The 22,031-nt window shown below is 46.5% G+C and overlaps 1 protein-coding gene across 1 annotated transcript in view; it reads right to left on the reverse strand.

The window, feature by feature from the left end:
- The window catches only part of OPN3 (opsin 3), a 515,396-nt gene extending 503,296 nt beyond the window's left edge, over positions 1–12,100 (reverse strand). Inside the window, exon 1 of the mRNA XM_069607650.1 lies at positions 11,310–12,100. Coding sequence (XP_069463751.1) covers positions 11,310–11,631 — 322 coding nt within the window. The 5' untranslated portion in view covers positions 11,632–12,100. The remainder of the gene's footprint in view (positions 1–11,309) is intronic.
- Positions 12,101–22,031: the final 9,931 nt, after the last annotated feature.

A 22,031-nucleotide genomic window follows, 5' to 3' on the forward strand; every position in this document is an offset into this window, starting at 1 on the left:
GTGTGCTCTCTGAGCTCTCACAAACCCTTAGGGACATGCATGGGCGTGAGCAGGCAGAGACATCATCCGTTGCAAGTTCCGTCCAGGGCAGCCCCCAACGTAGATCTGGGAGGAACCTGCGCTCCACAGGCAGGGGTGCCCCTGATACCCGGAGAGGGGGCTTGCAATAGCCTCTGCCCACTGACAATGAGCATCTTTGGACACTTGTGTTCGGGGGGGGAGGTAGGAGGGTGGAGGGGGTGTGTTGGGCTTACTTGGGTGGCGGGTCGATGGGGTGTGTAACATAATTTCACATATGCGATAAACATTTCACTATCATCCAATGAGATGTGTGGACATTGATCTTTGTGTACGAGGCCATTATAGGCGTACAGTCCATATTGTGCATGTTCCAGACACACACAGTGCCACAAGTCCCGTGTCCATGTATCAGCCACCAGGCGTGAGTGCTAGAAGCATGAATCTATGAGAATCTGACGAATGTCTCGGCCCTCCTGTGCCTCGCGGACTCCTGGAGGTGCTGCCACATCCCCACCCTCATCATGACCATCTACAGGTGCTTGCAGTTCTGCGTCAGGGGGCATGGGCACATTTCTACGTACGCACATGTTTTGTAGCATGACACATGCCATGACCATCTTTGCCACCTTCACATGGCGGTACAGGAGTGCCCCGCCAGACCTGCTGAGGCAGCGGAAACGAGTCTTCAGTAGGCCGAATGCCTGCTCTATGACTACACGGGTACGTGAGTGGGCATGGTTGTAGTCCTCCTCATGCTGGTTCTGTGGGTTCCGGAGTGGTGTAAGGAGCCATCTCTTCAGTGGATACCCGGCATCACCTGTATGTGGACAATAAAGGATGTTTGTGGAATGACATTGCTACGTACGGCCTCCCCTTCCTGCCAGGTCATTGCCGCATCACATACCCCACATTATCATGCATGAAATGAGACTCACCGAGTAGCCAGGATCTGTTCCCTGCGTGTCGCTCCATGTAGCGTGGTATTGTAGAGTTCCTCAAAACCATAGAATCATGGGTTGATCCAGGAAATCGTGCACAACAATGTGTAATGATCCTGTTGGAGTCACACACCATTTGTACATTCAGAGAATGAAATTGTTTTCGGTTGCGGTACTGGGCCTCCATGGCATGCGAGACGACCAATTCCACATGGGTGCAGTCGATGGCACCAATGCAACCCGGTATGCCGCCAAGTGCATGGAATCCCACTTTTGTGTTTGTAATTTCCTGCTCCGAGCGTGGTAGAGAGATGTAGTCGTTTGCGTGCTTCAGGAGGGCATCGAGCACTTGCAATAGTGTCCGTGAGAACACTGGCTGTGAAATGCCATGCAACTGTCCGACTGTGTGCTGGTAGGTGCCTGTGGCCAGGAAGTGGAGTACAGACACCACCTTCAGTAGGGGTGGAATGGCGGTTGGGCTATCTATCATGCTGACAAGGTCAGCCTGTGTCATATCCACAATGGCGGTTATGGTGTCCCGGTCCAAACGGTAGAGGGTGTGGATCTGCTCATCCGTGAGGTCGAACGGATGTGCTCGGAGGCGTGGGATTGCGGGCTGCCTGTGTGGTGGTAGTGGCTGTGCTGGCGGGCCTTGCTGGCCCTGCCTTGCCCTCCTCCTCCTCCTGCGTCTCCTCTGTGCGGCCGGTTGTTGTAGTAGTTGCTGTTCGTCTTCTTCTTGAAGTTGGAGTACTTGCAGTGCAATCAGGTCCCCCAGGGCCAACATCGCTAGTCCTGCCGGTAGCATTTTGGTGTGGGTGTGGGAGGGGGTTGGGTGTGCAATTTATGTGTTTTCAAGCTGTATTGCCTCCACCTGTGGTGATTCATTCCACATGTGCAAGCTGCAATCCCCTTTGGGCGAGCATGTCCCGCACACAACGCTGCAATTTGACGCATGCCATCTTGCTATTACAATCATGTATATGATCCCGATGGCAGTGAAATATTGGTTCATATGTTCATTCTGCTATGGTCCCATTGTTTCACATACTATCTTTGCAGTCGAGAACAAACTTGTGAAGGGTCAGTGGAATGTAGTACTCGATTAACGGTGGACCCTCATGCAGCACTGTACCGCGGTTCACCGATGGGCGGGGCGTCCCATTTGTGAGTGAAGCCAGTTTGCATTTACACACAATGCCGCACTACATGGATGAATTTGTGATTTCAAGCGGTCACAGATGCCTTTTCGACGTGATGTTGCAAATGAGGTTTTCGAAGGACGGCGCTTTCGGTCTTCAGCTAGCGGCGAGGAGACGCCCACAGGTCTGACTGCAAATATAACGTTCTATTGTTTAGTGTCCTTGGGACAGGGGCCATGGCGAGAATGCAACGATTGATATGAATAGTATGGGATGCGCAATAGCGTAGTGGACGATGAGGCAGGACGTTCCCAAATACATCTTACTTCACAACACTGGAATCCCGGCCTGGAGCACAGTGGATTTTGCAGACTGCATTACGCACAGACTCAATGGAAATTTCACATGTGATGTGAGTAAATAATCAGGCGTTTTCATACCGGGATGAGGAAATGATGTATGGATGCATGGACAGATGATTTAATGGAGAGTTTGCCATGTACAGGGCTTTTTGGAATCTATCCACCTCCCCTGCGCTATGTGATGCAGAGCTGCCATAGTGGGACCATCGTCTATCTGCCCTTGTTGTACCCTCCCTGTCTCGACGCGCCTTCATACACTTGTGTCTATGCACGTTACTAATCCCATCGAATGGATTCTGTTTTGACAGACGCATGCACACAAGCACTCGTGTGTAATAGTGTTTCCAGCTCGATTTTTATAGTTATGATTCGCAAGTGATTTTTGGGTGGGAATAATCCTTTGGAGTGGGCTAGCATGCATATGGCTGTAGATTTAGTGTGATCATTGAAGTGAGTAATACGAATCAAGTTCTGATGGCCTACTATTCTTTTTCATTTCATTTGGGTGACAGGTATCTCCTCCCCTTTTGCCGCTGCCATCTGTATGCCACTCCTGCAGATGGCTTTTACTCCCGGCACCTGCTGCTTCGAGTTAATCAGTGGAGCACCATTACGATCTTATGGGACGATCGCCAATGGGCCACATGCCCTTACGCAGTACTAGTGGCTAGGAGCAACATTTCGAGCTTTCAGCTGGACTAGTGCCTACCTAATGGGACGGCCCTGCGGTTCTAGGCGCTTCCATGTTGCCTTTTTGAACGTGAATGTAGCCCCTGTGTACCATGAAGGAACAGGGCGTCACACAAGAAGAAGCTGGTCATTTATTGCGGATGCAGCCCACAATGATGAAATGTATTTTGGGGTTCATGACCTAATGGCTGTATGGGCTTGGTGATTTTGTGGTGCATTAAATGTCTATTCTGATTTTAACCGTGTAGCGTTCTTCTTTGCAAGTAATGTAGCATATTCCTATTTGTGGTGCGATGTTTTGTGAGAAGATCTGCATTGGGTTCCGGCTTCTGAGCATAGTTGCGTGGTACTGTACTGGCCGCGTTTGCCTACGAAGCCCAGTGTGGTCAGGGATAGGGGCTACCATTGTGACTGTTTTAATGATGTCCTGCTCATGGGCGGGGGATTTGCTTTTGTGTAACAGATGCCGGTCAGCCAGGTGGATTGGTGGAATGATGTGATTATCTGAATATGGCTGGTCACAGGTGCCTGTGTTTGCGTGCGTTTCTTGGAGGGAGACTGAGGTCATGTCCATTGGAATAGCTTCTGTATTCGTGCCATCTGTGCCCTGCAGCTCCCATTGGCCCCTCTTGAGATGTGCCTGGCTGCTCAGTCACTCTGCCAACTTGTGTGGTCCATGCTTATGCTGATGGTTGGTTGGTTTACTGGCAGGAGTACAGGGCTGGTGCAGTCTCCCTCAGGATACTGCTTTGTATGTTGCCTTACACTGGTGTCAGTCGATGGGGGGCCTGTTTTTGTTTGTCTCATTTTTCTGCTCATGTTGCTGTACTTGAACCTTCACATGCCTGTGCTGCATCAGTGCGGCAATGGTGCCATGGCATAAATGGATGGCCACTCACAAGGCACTTGGAGCCCCTAGATTCATTTGTTCGTTGGCATGCATGGGTGGCTTGTACATTTCACTGGTTGCATTTGTGTCTTCATTGCACCTACGAGGAGTTGTGCAATGTGGCCAGGGAGTGGTGTACAGGCACTCAGTAGGGCCGTTTATGGTTGATTCGCGAAGCCGTACTTCTCACCATGGCGGAATGGTACTTTCCGCCATGCTTGATGGCGTTAGGTACATGTCCGCTTGGATCGGAATTCGCGTACCATTACGCCATGGTGGTAATTACGGTTTTAGAGGGTTTGACAAAGAAAAGCCAATATGCCTAATTGCGCTTTTCCGAATAGTCTCTTAATGCACTTGTGTTGTGCTAAAAGACACATGCTCCACCGCTTTGGCTTTGGCATGTGTTGGCTGCCCCCCAGATGAAGATAAACATTAATTGGATTTTCTCTGGGTAGGCAGGTGCAAATACAAGTTAGTTAAAATTGTGAAGAGTTTTCTTCAACGACAGTCTCTCTTGAGGTAGGTCACCTCGGATTGAGAAGGGGTCCCTGAATGCTTTTAACAGGGTAGCCTCAAATTGAACGAACTAGAACTGTGCGGTACGTGTTATGCACTAGGTTAGAGTCGTTCTCTTAGCCGACCGGTTTCTGTGGTGCAAATAAGTGGGCCACATTCATCAGGGCTTGTGCAGGGCATCTGCATGTGTGCCTGCTGTTAGTCTCATGGGGCAGCACTGTCTGCGTATCTTAACGTCCTCTCCCTGTAGGGGTGACAGGAGGGGAGGGGGAGAGAGAAAGGGAGAGCAGCGGTAAATATCACATGCTGTCAATTCAAGCTATTAGAAGACATTGCACTGGTGTGTCAGGAGGGGGAAAAGAAGGCTTACCCGCTCCGTGTGATCTGGTGGCTTAATCAAGAACGGTGAGACGGCCCGATACCTGGGGGCCAAAGGACAACAATTATTATTGTCTAGTTTGATGTCTGAGTACATCGGATCGGAAAAAAGTCAGTACAAAACGTTACTTATTCTTCTAACCAAATTGAGTAGTTTTCCTGTCTAGTGCGACACGCGCTCGGCGTTGTCGCTACACATTTAGCAAACATATTTCTAACAAGCTTCAGTACATCCCGGATGCCCACGAAGGCGTGACATCAGTGGGAGAGGGAGTGGCTAACCCGGGTGGGCCACAAGGGGCTTACCTCTGAGCAGAGTTCAGTCCGTTTCACGAGCCGTGCGCGAGAGGGTTGAGTCTTCGCGGGCCGTGTGACTACACTATTTATGTTGCCATGGGTTGGCGCGTGGTCACGTGATCACGCGTGCCTGACTCTGGGATGGCCGTCCACAGAGGGAGGCTGCGGCCATCACCAGGTCAGGCACCGCGGACCGCGGGTCCCCAGGAACTTAACATCAAATGTTATGAGTGGGAAAAATCCCCGATTTTCATCATGAATCTTGCTGCTGGTGCCTGCATGTACCATCCTAAGCAGCCATTCATACATACAGCACTCATCACGAGCACAATCAGGAGTGCCAGTCCAGAGTACATCAAAGTCAATCAGTCACAATGAAAGTTAAATTAAACAAAACAGTTTGGCACTTTGATTCATAACGTGGCCAGAGTTTGCCAACTAATTGCTTCATTCAGTCCGTCTTTATCTGTTTTGAGCCGGAAGATCCAGAGTTGTTCACGTTTGAACAGTAGATTCTGTAGGTTCCCGCCTCTTGTGGGGATAGACACTTTTTCAATTATTGTCCATGTGAAGTCTGCCGAGGTGTGTTTAGCAGCTAGAAAGTGTTCTACCATGGGTGCCGTGATCTTCTTAGTGCGGATACAGGATCTATGTTCTGCAAGGCGTGTTTTTATAGGGCGTGTTGTCATGCCTATGTAGCGTTTGTCACATGCAGAACATAGATCCTGTATCCGCACTAAGAAAACACACCTCGGCAGACTTCACATGGACAATAATTGAAAAAGTGTCTATCCCCACAAGAGGCGGGAACCTACAGAATCTACTGTTCAAACGTGAACAACTCTGGATCTTCCGGCTCAAAACAGATAAAGACGGACTGAATGAAGCAACTAGTTGGCAAACTCTGGCCACGTTATGAATCAAAGTGCCAAACTGTTTTGTTTAATTTAACTTTCATTGTGACTGATTGACTTTGATGTACTCTGGACTGGCGCTCCTGATTGTGCTCGTGATGAGTGCTGTATGTATGAATGGCTGCTTAGGATGGTACATGCAGGCACCAGCAGCAAGATTCATGATGAAAATCGGGGATTTTTCCCACTCATAACATTTGATGTTAAGTTCCTGGGGACCCGCGGTCCGCGGTGCCTGACCTGGTGATGGCCGCAGCCTCCCTCTGTGGACGGCCATCCCAGAGTCAGGCACGCGTGATCACGTGACCACGCGCCAACCCATGGCAACATAAATAGTGTAGTCACACGGCCCGCGAAGACTCAACCCTCTCGCGCACGGCTCGTGAAACGGACTGAACTCTGCTCAGAGGTAAGCCCCTTGTGGCCCACCCGGGTTAGCCACTCCCTCTCCCACTGATGTCACGCCTTCGTGGGCATCCGGGATGTACTGAAGCTTGTTAGAAATATGTTTGCTAAATGTGTAGCGACAACGCCGAGCGCGTGTCGCACTAGACAGGAAAACTACTCAATTTGGTTAGAAGAATAAGTAACGTTTTGTACTGACTTTTTTCCGATCCGATGTACTCAGACATCAAACTAGACAATAATAATTGTTGTCCTTTGGCCCCCAGGTATCGGGCCGTCTCACCGTTCTTGATTAAGCCACCAGACACACGGAGCGGGTAAGCCTTCTTTTCCCCCTCCTGACACACCAGTGCAATGTCTTCTAATAGCTTGAATTGACAGCATGTGATATTTACCGCTGCTCTCCCTTTCTCTCTCCCCCTCCCCTCCTGTCACCCCTACAGGGAGAGGACGTTAAGATACGCAGACAGTGCTGCCCCATGAGACTAACAGCAGGCACACATGCAGATGCCCTGCACAAGCCCTGATGAATGTGGCCCACTTATTTGCACCACAGAAACCGGTCGGCTAAGAGAACGACTCTAACCTAGTGCATAACACGTACCGCACAGTTCTAGTTCGTTCAATTTGAGGCTACCCTGTTAAAAGCATTCAGGGACCCCTTCTCAATCCGAGGTGACCTACCTCAAGAGAGACTGTCGTTGAAGAAAACTCTTCACAATTTTAACTAACTTGTATTTGCACCTGCCTACCCAGAGAAAATCCAATAAAATTAATGTTTATCTTCATCTGGGGGGCAGCCAACACATGCCAAAGCCAAAGCGGTGGAGCATGTGTCTTTTAGCACAACACAAGTGCATTAAGAGACTATTCGGAAAGCGCAATTAGGCATATTGGCTTTTCTTTGTCAAACCCTCTACAATCGATAGGACTGTGTTGTTATTATTAGTGTGAAAACGAAATTGGGCAACACACAGTTGCATTACCCTAAAAATAGTCCTCCTTTTGATTTGGTAATTACGGTTTGGCATGGCGCGCGTGCGCGTACTTGGTGCAGTTAGCGTTGGCGTTCACTACGGTGTCGCTAATGGCATCGTACTTTACGGTGACGGGTCATAATCGCACCGAGCGCTATTCGATGGCGGTATTGCATTTCCGCCATCGTTTTTCGATTTCCGCCAGGGTCGTAATGAGGGCCCATGTGTTTATTTTAAAGAAAAAAAGTATGGGTGAAATCACAATTGCCATATGCATTTGTACCAATCTGTAAACCAAACTTCTGAAGCAATTGCACCACATTGCATATCTAATTGATTTTGTTCATAGATGAGTTTCATTTGTTGAAGTGAAATCTGTAGAAAGTAAAGAATTGTGATTTGTGTTTCCAAACCAACTTGTGTGATTTATTTGTGTAACAAGAAGTTTAATTGTGAGCCATCAAGAAGGTGGTGTGTGTCGATTTAGTGTGATCTCCATTATTTATCATTCAAATAAATACAAAAACATTTCTTGTATACCGGCCTGGTTCTTGGCTCATTGGTAGCTCAGGGTGAGGGATCCAAGGGGTATGACAAGAATTGGAGATAGGGCTGAATAAAGAACTAACATTACACCGTTGATTGTGTGGCACTTAGCTTGGGGAGGGAAGGAACTCCCTGTGTTGAGGGTGGCCTCTCAAACTGTTACATCACTATATTGTGTGGTTGTGCTGACATTATGGAGAAACGGAAATGCACCTGCATGAGTTGCCTTACATCAAGAAAAATTCCAAGAGCAAATGCCACATTTGAAATGTTTTGAACGTACACTTATGAACTGGTCCTGGATTCTATTTTTAGAGAGGTCAGAACACCTGTTTTTAGTTAAATTGCACACTAACCTGGCTTGGTAACAACCATGGGGTGAGGGGGGAAAACATGATAAAATAGGGAACAACTATTGTGGGAAACGTTTGTGGCCAACAACACTTAATAATTAATGACATTGTTTCGAGAGGATTGTTGTAGAACAGTGGATGTTTAGGCATTGGGAAATCTAGAATTGTGACCCTTGTAAAGCACTGCCGAGTCAAGGTAAAGGCTATGCTAAATATCTATTGCATGTGACTGCATATCATTCACTGTACATGTACACTGTATGTATCACTCTGCCCCATAGCATACAGTTGAGTCCCACAATAAAACATGGTCCAGCTGTCACATATGCTTGTACAGTGCATGTAACGTATAGCAGAGCCCACAACTGTTCACAGTTGCCCCGCGAGTTCATGAACATTTTATTCCCGCAATACATTCCTCCCACAGAGCTGCACCCTATAACCTAAAGCTAAATCCTACAAAAAAAAGAAATCAGTCTAATTATCACATAGTCTCTAACATCTTCACTACACTCTGATGTCTCTTCTTTATCGACTCTTCGGCTTCCGACATCTCCACACTAACCATCTCTGACTTTCTATACAGTTCCTAAAGTAGCATTTCTGCTGCATGCGTTGTGGTACTCCTCTCCATCATCTTTCAGACCACGGTCTGCCAAAGGGCCATGCTTCCTACAACGCTTCAACGCCATTACATATAGTAGGAGGGCCCATACAAAAATAAGATAACATAACATGTCTTTCAAATGTTACCTAGCTACTTGACATATGTAGAGTGTGCCTCAAATTTCTTAGGCCCCACCTAGAAATATTATTTTGTGAATTTGTTTGCGCCTCCGCCGATTACTTATCCCACATAAAGGGCTAGATACAACCAAAACTTTTCAAAAAGTGCTTTTGTTCTTCAGTTGGTTGCGTTTTCTCCATCTGATATTTACCACACAATGTATGTCAGCATAAACGTGTTCTAGAATTGTGTTGTGCATTTGAGGTGATAAATTCATGGACTTTGACAAACCTTTATATTATGGAAAGAGAACACCGGGGCATCCTGTTCAGCTGGATATACCTCCGCCTCCACCAGACCAGCGACCCCACATCTCAACCCCCGCCGGGTGCCCATAAATAGGCAGGAAAGAGGAGAAAGGAAGCACATAATGTTCAGATCAGATTTCCATAAGAACGGTGGTCTCATTTCCAGCTTTGGCTCCTCAACGAGGGGGGATAATTTTGTCATGCTGCTCCTTTTCCCCCCATCTCGTTTTGTAAGAAAGATAAAAGACAGATACCGACATACATCACTGCACTGGTTACCTGGCCACCCTTTCTGATCTCTGGCCCAGGCCCCGTCAATTGCCCACCTGCACTGCCTCCCTGGCAACCCCGCACCTGGGGACCGTTTTTCTGTAACCCTACAGTCCACCCTACCGGCACTTATGTCTGCACTTCCTTGCACTTGCCACCAGCTGGCCGTTTTATTTATCTTATTTATTCCACTTTCCCATGTACTGCACTTTCCCCTCTCCCTTCCCCCCACGCACTTTTCCTTTTTCCCCCATTCCCATGCACTTGCGCGATCCCCTTTGCCTCGTTGCGCCTTGAAACACTTGTGTATAGGCGCGTTATGAATGCCATATCATATCATTATCTTATCATAACACCAACTCTGCTATTCGGCTTTCTCCTTCACCCACCATCCTCATGAAGATTACAAACTGCGTTATTTGCCATCTCCTATTAAGCTTTGCTTTGATTGTGTTCATTGCCGTGTGACCCACTTGAGTTGGGAATTGCCTTGTGTATTCACAGGCCTGACTAGGGTGGGGTGAAGAAGCAGAAAAGGTAACTCTGCTTATAACTTTATGAAGACCCTAAAGTGCTTAATACTGTTATCTGCCCCTGACCTTTGCTCTATCTGCGCCCTGGCATGTGCTGTTACTTATTTTTATTGTCTATGATGACAATGAGAAGAGTGGGACAACTTTTTTTATTCATTCACAATTCTATATATCGCTCACAAGACCGGTGGTCTCCGTGTCATGTTGGTTTTATTTTTCAGGAGCATCACTATGTGCAGATATTGTTTTATTCTAAATAAAAAGTCAGCTTTTTAATCGCTTTTTGATGATAACATATGGTGTTGCATATACGCTGTTCGCCTGCCCAGCCCTCAACATAGCTGTGCTTTTCTGGATCCTGTTTTTATTCAAGACCACTATTAATAATGGAAAGCCCTACATTTCGCGAGAAAGGGTTGCCCTGCGTGCAAGGGGTGCTCATGGAGGGTGTGTGTTAATGCAAGGCAGCTTTGAGGCATCATTTGGATGCGCGGTTCTGTGTGCGGCCGTTTTCTTTAAGTATTGTACACCCCATTTTAGGTTCTTATCAAATAAAGACCACGGCAGTTCAACCCTTTGCAGCGTTTAGTTCGGACAAGGACAAAACAGACTCACCTCCCCCAAAATAAGGCAGTAAGTTAATGCCCAGTTTCGACACGTGCCTTCGTAAAACCAGCCCATGGCATTGAAGGATGGAAATGCCAAGTTGAGCACGCATTTTTTTTTCAATTATCTGGGTCCACAATAAGTCCACAATGTGGACCTTTTACTGTTTGCAGAGACGTGAAAGCACTTTACTGTGGAAATGCAATTTATAGTACACACTGTTGGCTGCGCAGCAATGTCTGCTCCCTTCCCATAGCCCCTAATTGCTATCAGGTGCTGGCTTACATCTGTGCATTGCGTTTACGTTTTCAGAGAACACCTACAGCAGCATCACCCCTGCAGCTGCGCCTCTGGAGTAGAGCCTTTTCTCACCCTCAGGTGGCGGAGATAACGCGCGCTGGCGGAGATAGCGCGCGCGGTTGCAGGGCGCCACCTACCGAAGAGGCTGTTGCTGAAGCCGTCCCAGATGCAGCCCGCCCAGTCCCAGGCCCAGTGGCCCCGCAGGCAGGACAGGAACGTGAGGCTGACCCCGAAGACGGACACCAGCAGGTCGCTGAGGCTGATGTTGAGCAGCAGGAGGTTGGTGGGCGTCCGCAGGCGCCTGAACTTGCAGTAGACCACCAGCACCAGCAGGTTGCTGAGCACGCCCACCACGCCGATGGTGGCGGCTGCCAGAGCCAGCAGCTCGTAAGCCCCGGGACTGAACTTGGGCTCGGAGGGCGCCCTGCCGTCGGCGCTGCCGTTCAGCCCCTGCGGCATGGCTGCGGGGCTGCCCCTCACATCCTGCCGACGGGACCTTCCGCGACACGCTGCAGTAGCGCCGGCAGAATCACCGCAGGAGGGGTGGGGGAGCGGACCGGGTTCCGCTCTGCCTGCTCCCCTGGAGTAAATGGTGTGCGTCTTCTGCAGCAGCTGATACACGCGGAGATGGGGAAATGGGCTAAACTGACAACCCCCCCTCCCTCCTTAACCGTCAACCGCCTCCTCCTCCCCCATTAGTGTAACTTAAGTTTGTCGTTTTAGCGACGTGCTCTGCTTGTCCCAGACTTGTTCTCATTGCCATTCCCTCTTTGATTTCAATGTCTTCCCATTTCTTCCGGATCTGCCATTCTCTCTTTTATCATTCCCTTCTCCGCCCTTTCTATTCTATCCAAAATTGTCCTGTCTATCCCGTTCTACGTTTCCTCTTGTACTCTCCTTTCTGTGCCATGCCTTCTGTTGTCTTCTTTGCCATCTCTGTATTCAGTCCCCTCGTCCCCCAATCTCTCCTCGTCGAGCTCCTCGTCTACTTTACCTTCCCCTTACCCTTGGATCTCATCCAGGTAAATCAGTTGACGGGTTTAAAAGTAAACGGGTATACACTTGATGGCATTCTAGCTAAGCACTCAACTGACTGTGGTAATATATGGTTTACTGGTACAGTGTGGACATTTTCATAGTAATGTGTGGCATACAGGGGCAGTGTGAAACTGGTATTGAGCAACGTGTTATTTCCTGCACCATATCTTCTTTATGGGAAACATAAATGTTAGGGTCTTGTCACTCATCTTCATTGCAAAACGATTTCAGAAGACAGATAATCAGCACCCACGCGCCTCTAACCCAAGAGGCAGCTGGGCTCACAGTTTTACTGATCCTAACGTGAGGTGCATTTGCAGCGTTCACACACACACGCACGCACGCACTGCCATCCTGCACTTACACACACAGACTGCCACGAGCACTGAACACATCAAGAGCATTACACCCACAACGAACCTCTACCACTGCACAAACTCCGTGGTTCTAGCATTCTACAAACGCACTGCCCACTCACCACCCAGCATTGCATGTACATAGATCCCCCCCCACACACACCCCTAAGGGCAGTGTACACACAAAAGCACACCCCTCCACAAGCAGTACACACACATGCACAAACTACCATCTTTCTTTCTCCATTCTATTTTGCTCAATTTCTCGCATGTGGTGTGCTCGCCAATACGTCCCGGTGTTCCTTGTCCCAGCGTCGACTCACCGGTTATTAGTGTTAGCTTCCTCCAGTTCCAGCTGGGCTTCTCTGCTTCGCACGGGACTCCGGGAAGTGTCTCAAGGCCTTCTTCTACCGCCAAATGCCCAGGTGCCCTGCACTGGCTTCTGGTCTTCCCGCCATGAGTAGTCTTCCTCACACAGCTTTCATCTGCTCAGCACTTGAACTGGTTGGCTCCACTGTGTCTCATGGTTGGAAATTACAGCCACCAATAAATCTACTCTTTCCCAGAATCGTAATAGGGATTTGAGTTTGTAGATGTCTCTCTTTATGTCCATGAATACACCCTATGTCCTTTTGTCCAGTTGAGTTCCATCTCTGGGGAAGTAAGTCAGCTCTTATAGAAACACTTGTGTACAGGTGCGTTATACATGGCTTATCATATCATATCATACTCTATACCCTTTATCCAATTGGGCCCAAATGATCTTTCCATGTAAAACAACTTGGACTTTGTAAAGGTTTATGTCCCTGCTACCGAATACAGTATTGAGCCCCTTACAGGCGCTGTTTCTCTAGAATGAAAAGATACAGTGCTTTCACAGGTGAATCCAGTATCAAAAGTGTGGTGCTGCTCTGCTGACAAATTAGAGATTTCTGACCTACGAGATGGACAACAGCATGCAAGGTGTCTTAAACTCCCGCAAATACACATCCCAGTTCTAAACAACGTTCGTTTACATTAGACTCATATTCTTCCCAAGCGGAATCTGATTCTTCCTCAGAATATGAGACAACAGTTTCTTTTATTTCAGGCTTTACTTTTCTTTGAGAAAACCCTTTCAAAGATGTGGACACATTGGGATTTTTTTAATTTGTGTTTTTAGTATATAAAATATCTTTTATCCAAATTATTCATAAACAAAATTCATTTAATATCTTTCATACAATTAAGATTATAAAACCCGCACTCATTTTAAAATTTCACCAAATGCCGGACCCATCTTAACATTTTTCTAAAAAACCCACATTATCAGTTAACACGTAGCTAAACTCGAAAGCATATCTTCGCCACCTGTAATCACTTGTCTGTAAATCATTAAAAATCTTTGTAAAAAATGTCACTAAGGCTAGAATTAGCAAGACTTGTGATGTTGTCATTGGTCTATCCCAAAAGTCTGTAAAAACCACTGCCAAAGGCGAATGCACAAAGAACCCTTGAAATTATATCCGATCCGAAGCAGTCGAAGGACATTTCATTACCACATGTTTCAAAGTCTTGACATCCTCAGTTTTACACAGTCGACATTTCTGCAATTCCTTTGGTATACCCAGACTCGGACCAATGCTTTCCAATGTTCGTAGGCAATTTAGTCTAAATTTGAAGTAGCACCTGCAAAACTTCTGTGCCGGGAACTTTCTTTGGTAAAGTCAGGGCAGAGTCTGAGGAGCTGTGGAGAGTGGAGCGGAGTCTGTCTACCCTGTCTATCGTTAACTGAGGGAGTGTCTATCTACAAAAACTCAGTCCCCCCGCGCAGCGGGCGCGGAGTCAGGGCAGAGTCTGAGGAGCTGTGGAGAGTGGAGCGGAGTCTGTCTACCCTGTCTATCGTTAACTGAGGGAGTGTCTATCTACAGAAACTCAGTCCCCCCGCGGAGCGGGCGCGGAGTCAGGGCAGAGTCTGAGGAGCTGTGGAGAGTGGAGCGGAGTCTGTCTACCCTGTCTATCGTTAACTGAGGGAGTGTCTATCTACAAAAACTCAGTCCCCCCGCGGAGCGGGCGCGGAGTCAGAGGATCGGAGGAGTGGTGGGGTGCAGTCCTCTTGGTCCTCTTGGTCCGACATCTAATTGGCAGTCACAGCCTCAGTGGGACAATGCGCGAAACACGCGCTCAACGAAAACTGACCTCTCCTGCAGAAAAGACTGTTTCCGTGGATAGCCCCGGGATCCTTGCCGTGAATGCACTGACTCACGATGCTCGAGGTGTGGACATTGCGGCAGCTGCTACAGCACCACCTTTATCACCATCAAGACGATGCTCTTTTGTACGAGCTGCATCGGGGATAGAGGTGAGTGATTCTCAGCATAAATACTGTGCTACACATAATAATTGCATCAGCAAAAGCATTGAGATACCTCAAACCCCCGTCTCCTGTATGCATTCATCGCTGCCCGCTACCTTGTTGATGGTCGAAGAAACCGGCCGGGCTTGTGGGTGCGATGGGTGTGTTGATGATGCTGACTGCGGCGCCGTTGACAATGTGGATGGCGTGAATGGTGAAGACGGTGAAGTCTCCGTTGCTGATTTGGAGGTCCCTGCCTTTGCGGGACGTCTGGAGTCGCCCGGGGTCGGGATGGTTGCTCCGCGTAAAGCGGCCCGTGCTGGGCGAACGGAGGGATCGTCTCCGTCTCCGACTGTCTCGAAGGATCCGGTCTCGCAACAGTCTTGCTTGCGCAGAGAGCGATGCGCATCTGGCGGGGCCCCAGACGCCGTGACTGTGTCGAGTGACTCACAGTTGGTTTCCGGGCTTTTTTACAACCCTCCCGGAACCATCAGTCTGTCTGCGAATGGACAGTCAATTATAACCCACGAGTCACCTCGATCAGGGTTCTACAGTGCCTTGGACTCACCAGGAAATCCTGACATCTCTGCAGCTCATTTCAACAAAGAGGCCTTTCCGTTTGGAGAACCAGAAGTACTTATGAGCGAAGTCATGTGTGAGACCTAGGAGCCTATGTGTCCTGTAGCACGACAAGTTGAAGAGAGGGGCACGGAGCTAGGGCGAAATATTATCTTGAGTGGCGCCCTGCCTCTTTCTACACTGAGCCCTGCCACTGCAAAACTCACAATAGGAGCGGAAAGAAGAAACTCACTTGAGGTAGCTAACAAATTGCTCCTGGACCTTACTCGCCTAAACAAAGAAAGAGCTGTTAAAAACAACACAAATGGTGTCAGTACAACCGGTAATCTGACGACAAAGGACTCTACAAGAAATTACTCTGGCTCGGGGATGTGCCCCTCTACCACGCAACCCATACTGCTAACTCTGAGGTCAAGCTCCCTGAATAAACGAAGGAGGCTAGGGGGGAGCTTATCCCCCAGTTTGAGCTGCTCACAAAATAAGAAACTGAAAAGAAGTGTGACAGAGCCTAGTAATACAACGAGGTCGCCAGTTACAGTCCTAACGCCAAGGCATGTTAACGAAGATACCGTTTGTACAATGGATTCCTCATCTGATCAAAGCTCAACGGATTCATCCATAATGGAACGATCATACCCCAAGATTCGAAGATCGACACACGGTGGTAGGAGAATACCACCACCGGACTCCAGAAATACAGCAGGCCCCAGATCTGCTCAGTATACCAAGGACCTACAAGCAACTATAATCTCCTCCATGGCTATTTCCATTGCACCTTTCATTAAAATGTACGAGAACCTTAACGACAATATAAAAGAGCTCTCTACGGTGGTTACTGACATGAATCACAAATTGGGGAGCATGGAAAACAAAAACCTCCATTGTAAAGAAGTGTTACAAGAGCTACACAAAAAAACAGATTGGGCACTTGAAACATTACTAGATCATGCTAAAAATGCAAATTTAGATAAAAAACTTCTAGCAGAAGTAGCTAAAGAAGCGCTGAGTATCTTTCAACAGCAAAAAAAAGAATACGGACACCAGAGGTTAGGCTCCTCCAATGCTGTAACACAAGAGAATAAGTCACAAGTTATGTTAAGATCCTCATGTTGCAACAAAAGGGGTTCACTATCCAACCCACCTGAGAGGATCGAAGATGGAAGCGACAACACTACTGCTGCCAATATATTATGTGGGCCTGTTAACGAGCAAAAAGAGCCTACTGTAAGCAATAAGGAATCGCCAGAGCATTCTGTGACTCGTATCGCCACCATAAATTCAATAGACCTCACTTTGTCACCTGAGACAACAGAGAAACTTAGGAGAACGGCTACAAATCTGCAGGTTGCTACCACTGCGGGTGGAGAATGCCAGCCTAGAACCCCATTTGCAACTGCCCTAAAAGAGAGTCAAGCAGTTACGAACCTGGCACTACAAAATTCCCAAGAAGCATCAACCTCTAAGTTGACCATCAATCAAGATTCGCTTGGTTCACAACTGCAACCGAGGGTTTCACCTTCAAGGGCAAATCCTGTGTCTGCAATCTACGACATCTTCAAGAAACCAAGTGCCGCACAAAATCTTTCTGCACCTAACAAACAAACTACAGATAATTCACTTAAAAAATCCAAAAACCAGCCCATAAGGAAGGCGAGAAGAGGAACTGACGCTCGAAGATTTTTACGCAACATCAAAACTGTCAATGTAACTGTCAACAGAGCCATCACTACAGACTCCACTAGCAGAAATAAGAAGGTTGCAAGCTTAACAAAATCCATGCAATTAGATCTCAAAGAGACATCAATCTGTGCCAGTGATGGCTCCGACGACTTACTGAATGTATCTGTGTATGATGAGGCAGATCATACCACAAGAGATAGGCCTATGGTATCGTCGCTAGATGGACTCAAATTAGGCTTGGCTGCTCCTTCCTACATTGACTCTGATATGCCCGATATTTCATCCCAGGAAGAAGTTAAGAACTCTTGTACCTCACCTGTGAAGCTTAGTCAACACGAAGAGGGCAAGAGTTCTTGTACCTCATTTTCTAAGCTTAGTCAACATAGGCCTACTAACGAGAAAGCGTGCGAAGGAACATCTAGAACCTGTAAATTGATCAAAACAACTCCGGTTCAAAACACAGTTGAGGATCTGCAGAGCGCCCATTTTGTGACCTTGGACGAAAAAAGACGGATGCTTGATGCTAAATTCCGTATAAAGGGCCCGTGTCTTGGCCTGAAAGTCAGGTCTGATCCACCTACCATGGCCAAATCGTTGCAAATTTCTACAAGCCCGTCACAGGTGGCACCTATCAGGGACCAATTGGTAAGTAACGTTGGGTATAAAATACCTACGACCATAGACAAAAATAAAAATCAAGCAGTGTGGATGAACCGTTCTATAAAACACCTTCAAAAACCGATGATTACAGAGAAAACACACCAAACAGAGACGCGTCAAGCATCTCACCGTCTAATACTAGAACGCATAGAAACTTCTGATGACCTAATATTAAATCGATATAACGTGTTGCGGTTATGTCAACTGATTCCTAGTCTTCGTGCGATAACGTCTGAAGACTTAAAAATTGTAGAATTTCCGAATGAAAAAAAAACTGACGCTGTGATCTTACACTTGCATTCTAAGATTATAGCAGATGCACTACTGGATGCCGGTTCTGTACTGATGTCCTTAGGATTTGACATAACCAACGCCGATAATGTGCGGCTTGAAAACTCTCAAGAAAAGTCTCGTAGTAGACCATTGATTAACGCGAATAAAAGTCCTACGCAAGATCTGGTGAATAGCTCCGAGAATCAACCAAAGGCAAGCCAAGTGTTTAGTCCGCCGAGAACATGGAATCCAGCAACTCATCAAGAGGGATGTGATCAGATAAGAATTACAGTTAATGGAGTGACAAATTCATCTATCACACGAGATAATGAAAGGAACCCTGGCAGTACCGCAAACAAACACGACGATTGGTCCTGGTTGGCCAAAACCTTAAATGCTGATCCAATGGCATAACGCCAGGAATCGAGAAGTACCAATATATGTAATATAGGCTCTTGGAACACCAGAGGCTTTATGCATCTTTTTGAAACAACATGGGCCTCAGAATTGGACATTCTGTGTCTACAAGAAACATGGCTCTCTCAAAGTCCGTTGTTGGAAGGATTTGAAATTGCTATTAATCCCGCTATAAAACAAACACAGGGAAGGCCGATGGCCGGACTCCTCCTGGCGGTGAGGAAAGGTGTTGGATTCCGGATTCTCAACTCAGATAATCCCTCACCATTTATCCAGACTTCTGCCATTGGCGTTTACCAGAAAGAAACAAACAAAGAAGCATGCTTGCACATTATCAATGTATATTGGAACCATAAACGCAACGAAGGGCGTAATTTTATCGATACTGTAACAACGTTGATCGATGAACTACTTACAAAGGAGCAACCGTTAGATCTAATTGTATGTGGAGATCTAAATTGTGTCTGTATTCCAGAGATTATACAAATTGAGGAAAAGAAGAGAGGAGACTGCAAACGAGAACAAGCGGCAGCTCAATGGTGTTTGGAACTAGAGCTTAGAGGCTTACACATGCTTAATGGGCAAACGATTGGCGATATTCCAGCATGCCCTACGTGGAGAAGAAAAAATCAAAAATCGGTCATTGATTACATATTTGTGACTGAAAATATCCACAAGAGAGCAACGAAATTGGAAGTCATTAAAATGCAACACAGCGACCACGATATGGTAAAATTATCAATGTACCACCCCGGTGTGAGCGAGCAGATCTGCTGGCCATTTGTGGTGTGTACTGGGTCTAGTAGAATTCGTTTAAATCTCTTGGATTCTGAAGTAGCGGCTATCTCCAATGCCTTTCAACATACTGTCAAATCTCTGGAATACCAAAACCTTCTGACTAATTTTGAGGAACATAATCGTAAGCAAAAACACGCCGAGTTTCGCCCAAAACACAAATTTGACATTTCCATTATGCAACGCAAAAGAGAAATGAGACAAGATCTAAGAAAACTCAAAGGTTCTCACATCGACAACCCAAAAGAGAGTAAAAGAGCGATCAAGGCCAAATACCGAAAGTGGCTTAAATCACATGCAGCAATTATGCATCAAAATGACGCAGAAGAAATGCTGCGAAAAATGACCAGTAAAAATTCAGCAGCATACTGGAAATTGATAAATAACTTTATGGCTCCACAGCAAGCTCTTCAAGCCATAGCAGTAACCGAAGTTGAGTGGTCGACCTTTTTCAAAGAACTATTTGGCAGCGACAAACACGTATCATCTTGGGTACCTACGATGGCAAACAAGTGGGACATTGCGTTTGAGAGAAGTGACATTTTGAATATAATCAAAAATGTACACGACTCGAGAGCGCCCGGCCCTGATGGCCTAACAAATTACACACTGAAAAAAACTCCAGCGCTATGGACGGAATTCTGTGTTACTCTGTTTGACCGAGTCATCGCGAGTCGATCAACCCCAAAGTCTTGGAAATGTGCAGTAGTTGTCCCAATCTTTAAAAAGGGAGACCGTCTGAATCCAAAAAATTATCGGCCCATAGCTCTGCTTGACGTGTTGGGAAAGATTTATGCTACTCTTTTGCAACAGAAATTGCTAAAATGGGCTAAAGATAACAACCATGTAGACCCCAGACAAGCAGGGTTTGTAAAGGGAGTGGGATGCGGCTTGAATCTGCTGATGTTGAACCTCATAAAGATGGAAGCAATCAGAACTAACACAAAGATCTACTTGGCGCTGATAGATTTGTCCCATGCGTTTGACAGCATAGACAGAGAGCTGTTATGGGAGAAACTCACTAGATGGAACTGCCCCCTAAGTCTAGTGGAAGCAATTCGAGAATTACACACGGATACCACTATACAGATCCGCTTGGACACTAAAGGCACATTATCTGCTCCCATCAGTACACAAAAGGGTGTGAAACAAGGCTGCCCTTTGGCAGCGAGTATTTTCAACCTCTTTATATCTGATATAAATGAGGCATTCACTGGTGTAACAACATTTCCTCCGAAACTACACGGCTCGCCGATTAACTACTTGGTCTATGCTGACGATCTTATTCTAGTCGATCTGACTCCTATAGGTCTGCAGAGGAAACTAAATTGTCTCGACAGTTATACCACAGATAACGGCCTTAGAATCAACAAACAAAAATGCGAAATTTTAATCCTGGAAAAACTGCAAGGCCGCAGCACTCGACGGATAAAGAACAGATGGCGTCTTGGTAATGAACAGCTTCAGATTGTAAAAAACTCGACATATTTGGGTATGAAGATCAGTGCCAGTAGAAATGATGCACCTTGGGCAGAATTGGCTAAGAACAAATGCCGACAGATGGCTTGTCAAGCAATCCGAATAAATACAAAATTTGGAAAGTTCTCCCTAAAACCAGTAATAGAATTTTACCAACAAAAAGTGGTACCTGCTTTAATTTATGGAGGTGAAAACGCATTTGGCTGTTCTAGTGATCTGTGGAACTCACTTGAAAATATATTCTGGACGCGAGTTCTACAACTTCCTAAAGGTACCTCGACGGTTTGTCTCCGATATGAATTGGGCCTCATTTCAATAAATGCAAGAGTCAGCTGGAACCTATTGAATCTCTTTAGGAAAACAATGCTAAAAAACCCAGTGAGCCAATTTCAAATACTACATAGGCCTGATACTGCTAAAGAACATACGATTTTATTTCAATGGAACCTCCTTTGTGTAACACTCTTAAAGGAGTTTGACATTCCTGTTACAACGTTATCTGAGACGCCTGAGCTGGCAAAAATTAAAATCTGGAGAGCTGATTGGATTAAAACCTGCGACCTAAGAGCCAACTCAACTTTAATGCAAGAGGTCCCAGGAGAAGCCAAAGCATATCATCAGAGGCTCACTTATCTAACTCTGTTTCCAGATCACCATGCAAGATCCTTATATATGCAGTTTAGGCTAAACATGCTAAAAACAAAGGAGCATATGAACAGATGGGCGAACGGCGCGATCATCGATCTAAGGTGTAGCTTCTGTAACAAAGATAAGGAGACCTTAAAACATCTAACGCTGTTCTGCCAATTCTTCCAACATCAAAGGCAAATCCACTTTGGAGGGCTGATTAATGAGCATCGATATATGACGGCTGATGATTGGTGGGCAGTGTTATTTGAGGGATCCAATAGAGCAGTTTTATTTGCACTAACAAATTTTCTTCGGGAAGTAAAAGGACGTCTAGACGATCAATATATAAATCTGGTGCAAGTAAAGTCTTGAACTCTTTGGTAGTTGCCATGATACTATCCCTCAATATGATATGATGGAAATGTCAAATGAGCTGCTACGATGAAATGGTGGAGGGAGAGAAAGAGGGAGGGAAGCAAATCAAATGAATTTTATATGTGATGTCCTTTTTGTCTTTTGTTTTTTAAAGGTTGAACAAACCAATAAAAATATATTAAAAAAAAAAAAAGTCTAATGTCCTTCATTGGAGTATAATAAAGTGCATTATTACACTTAAT

This window comes from Ambystoma mexicanum, chromosome 4q (genome assembly GCF_040938575.1).
Source record: "Ambystoma mexicanum isolate Mex_15411 chromosome 4q, UKY_AmexF1_1, whole genome shotgun sequence".
Classification (NCBI taxonomy): Eukaryota; Metazoa; Chordata; class Amphibia; order Caudata; family Ambystomatidae; genus Ambystoma; species Ambystoma mexicanum.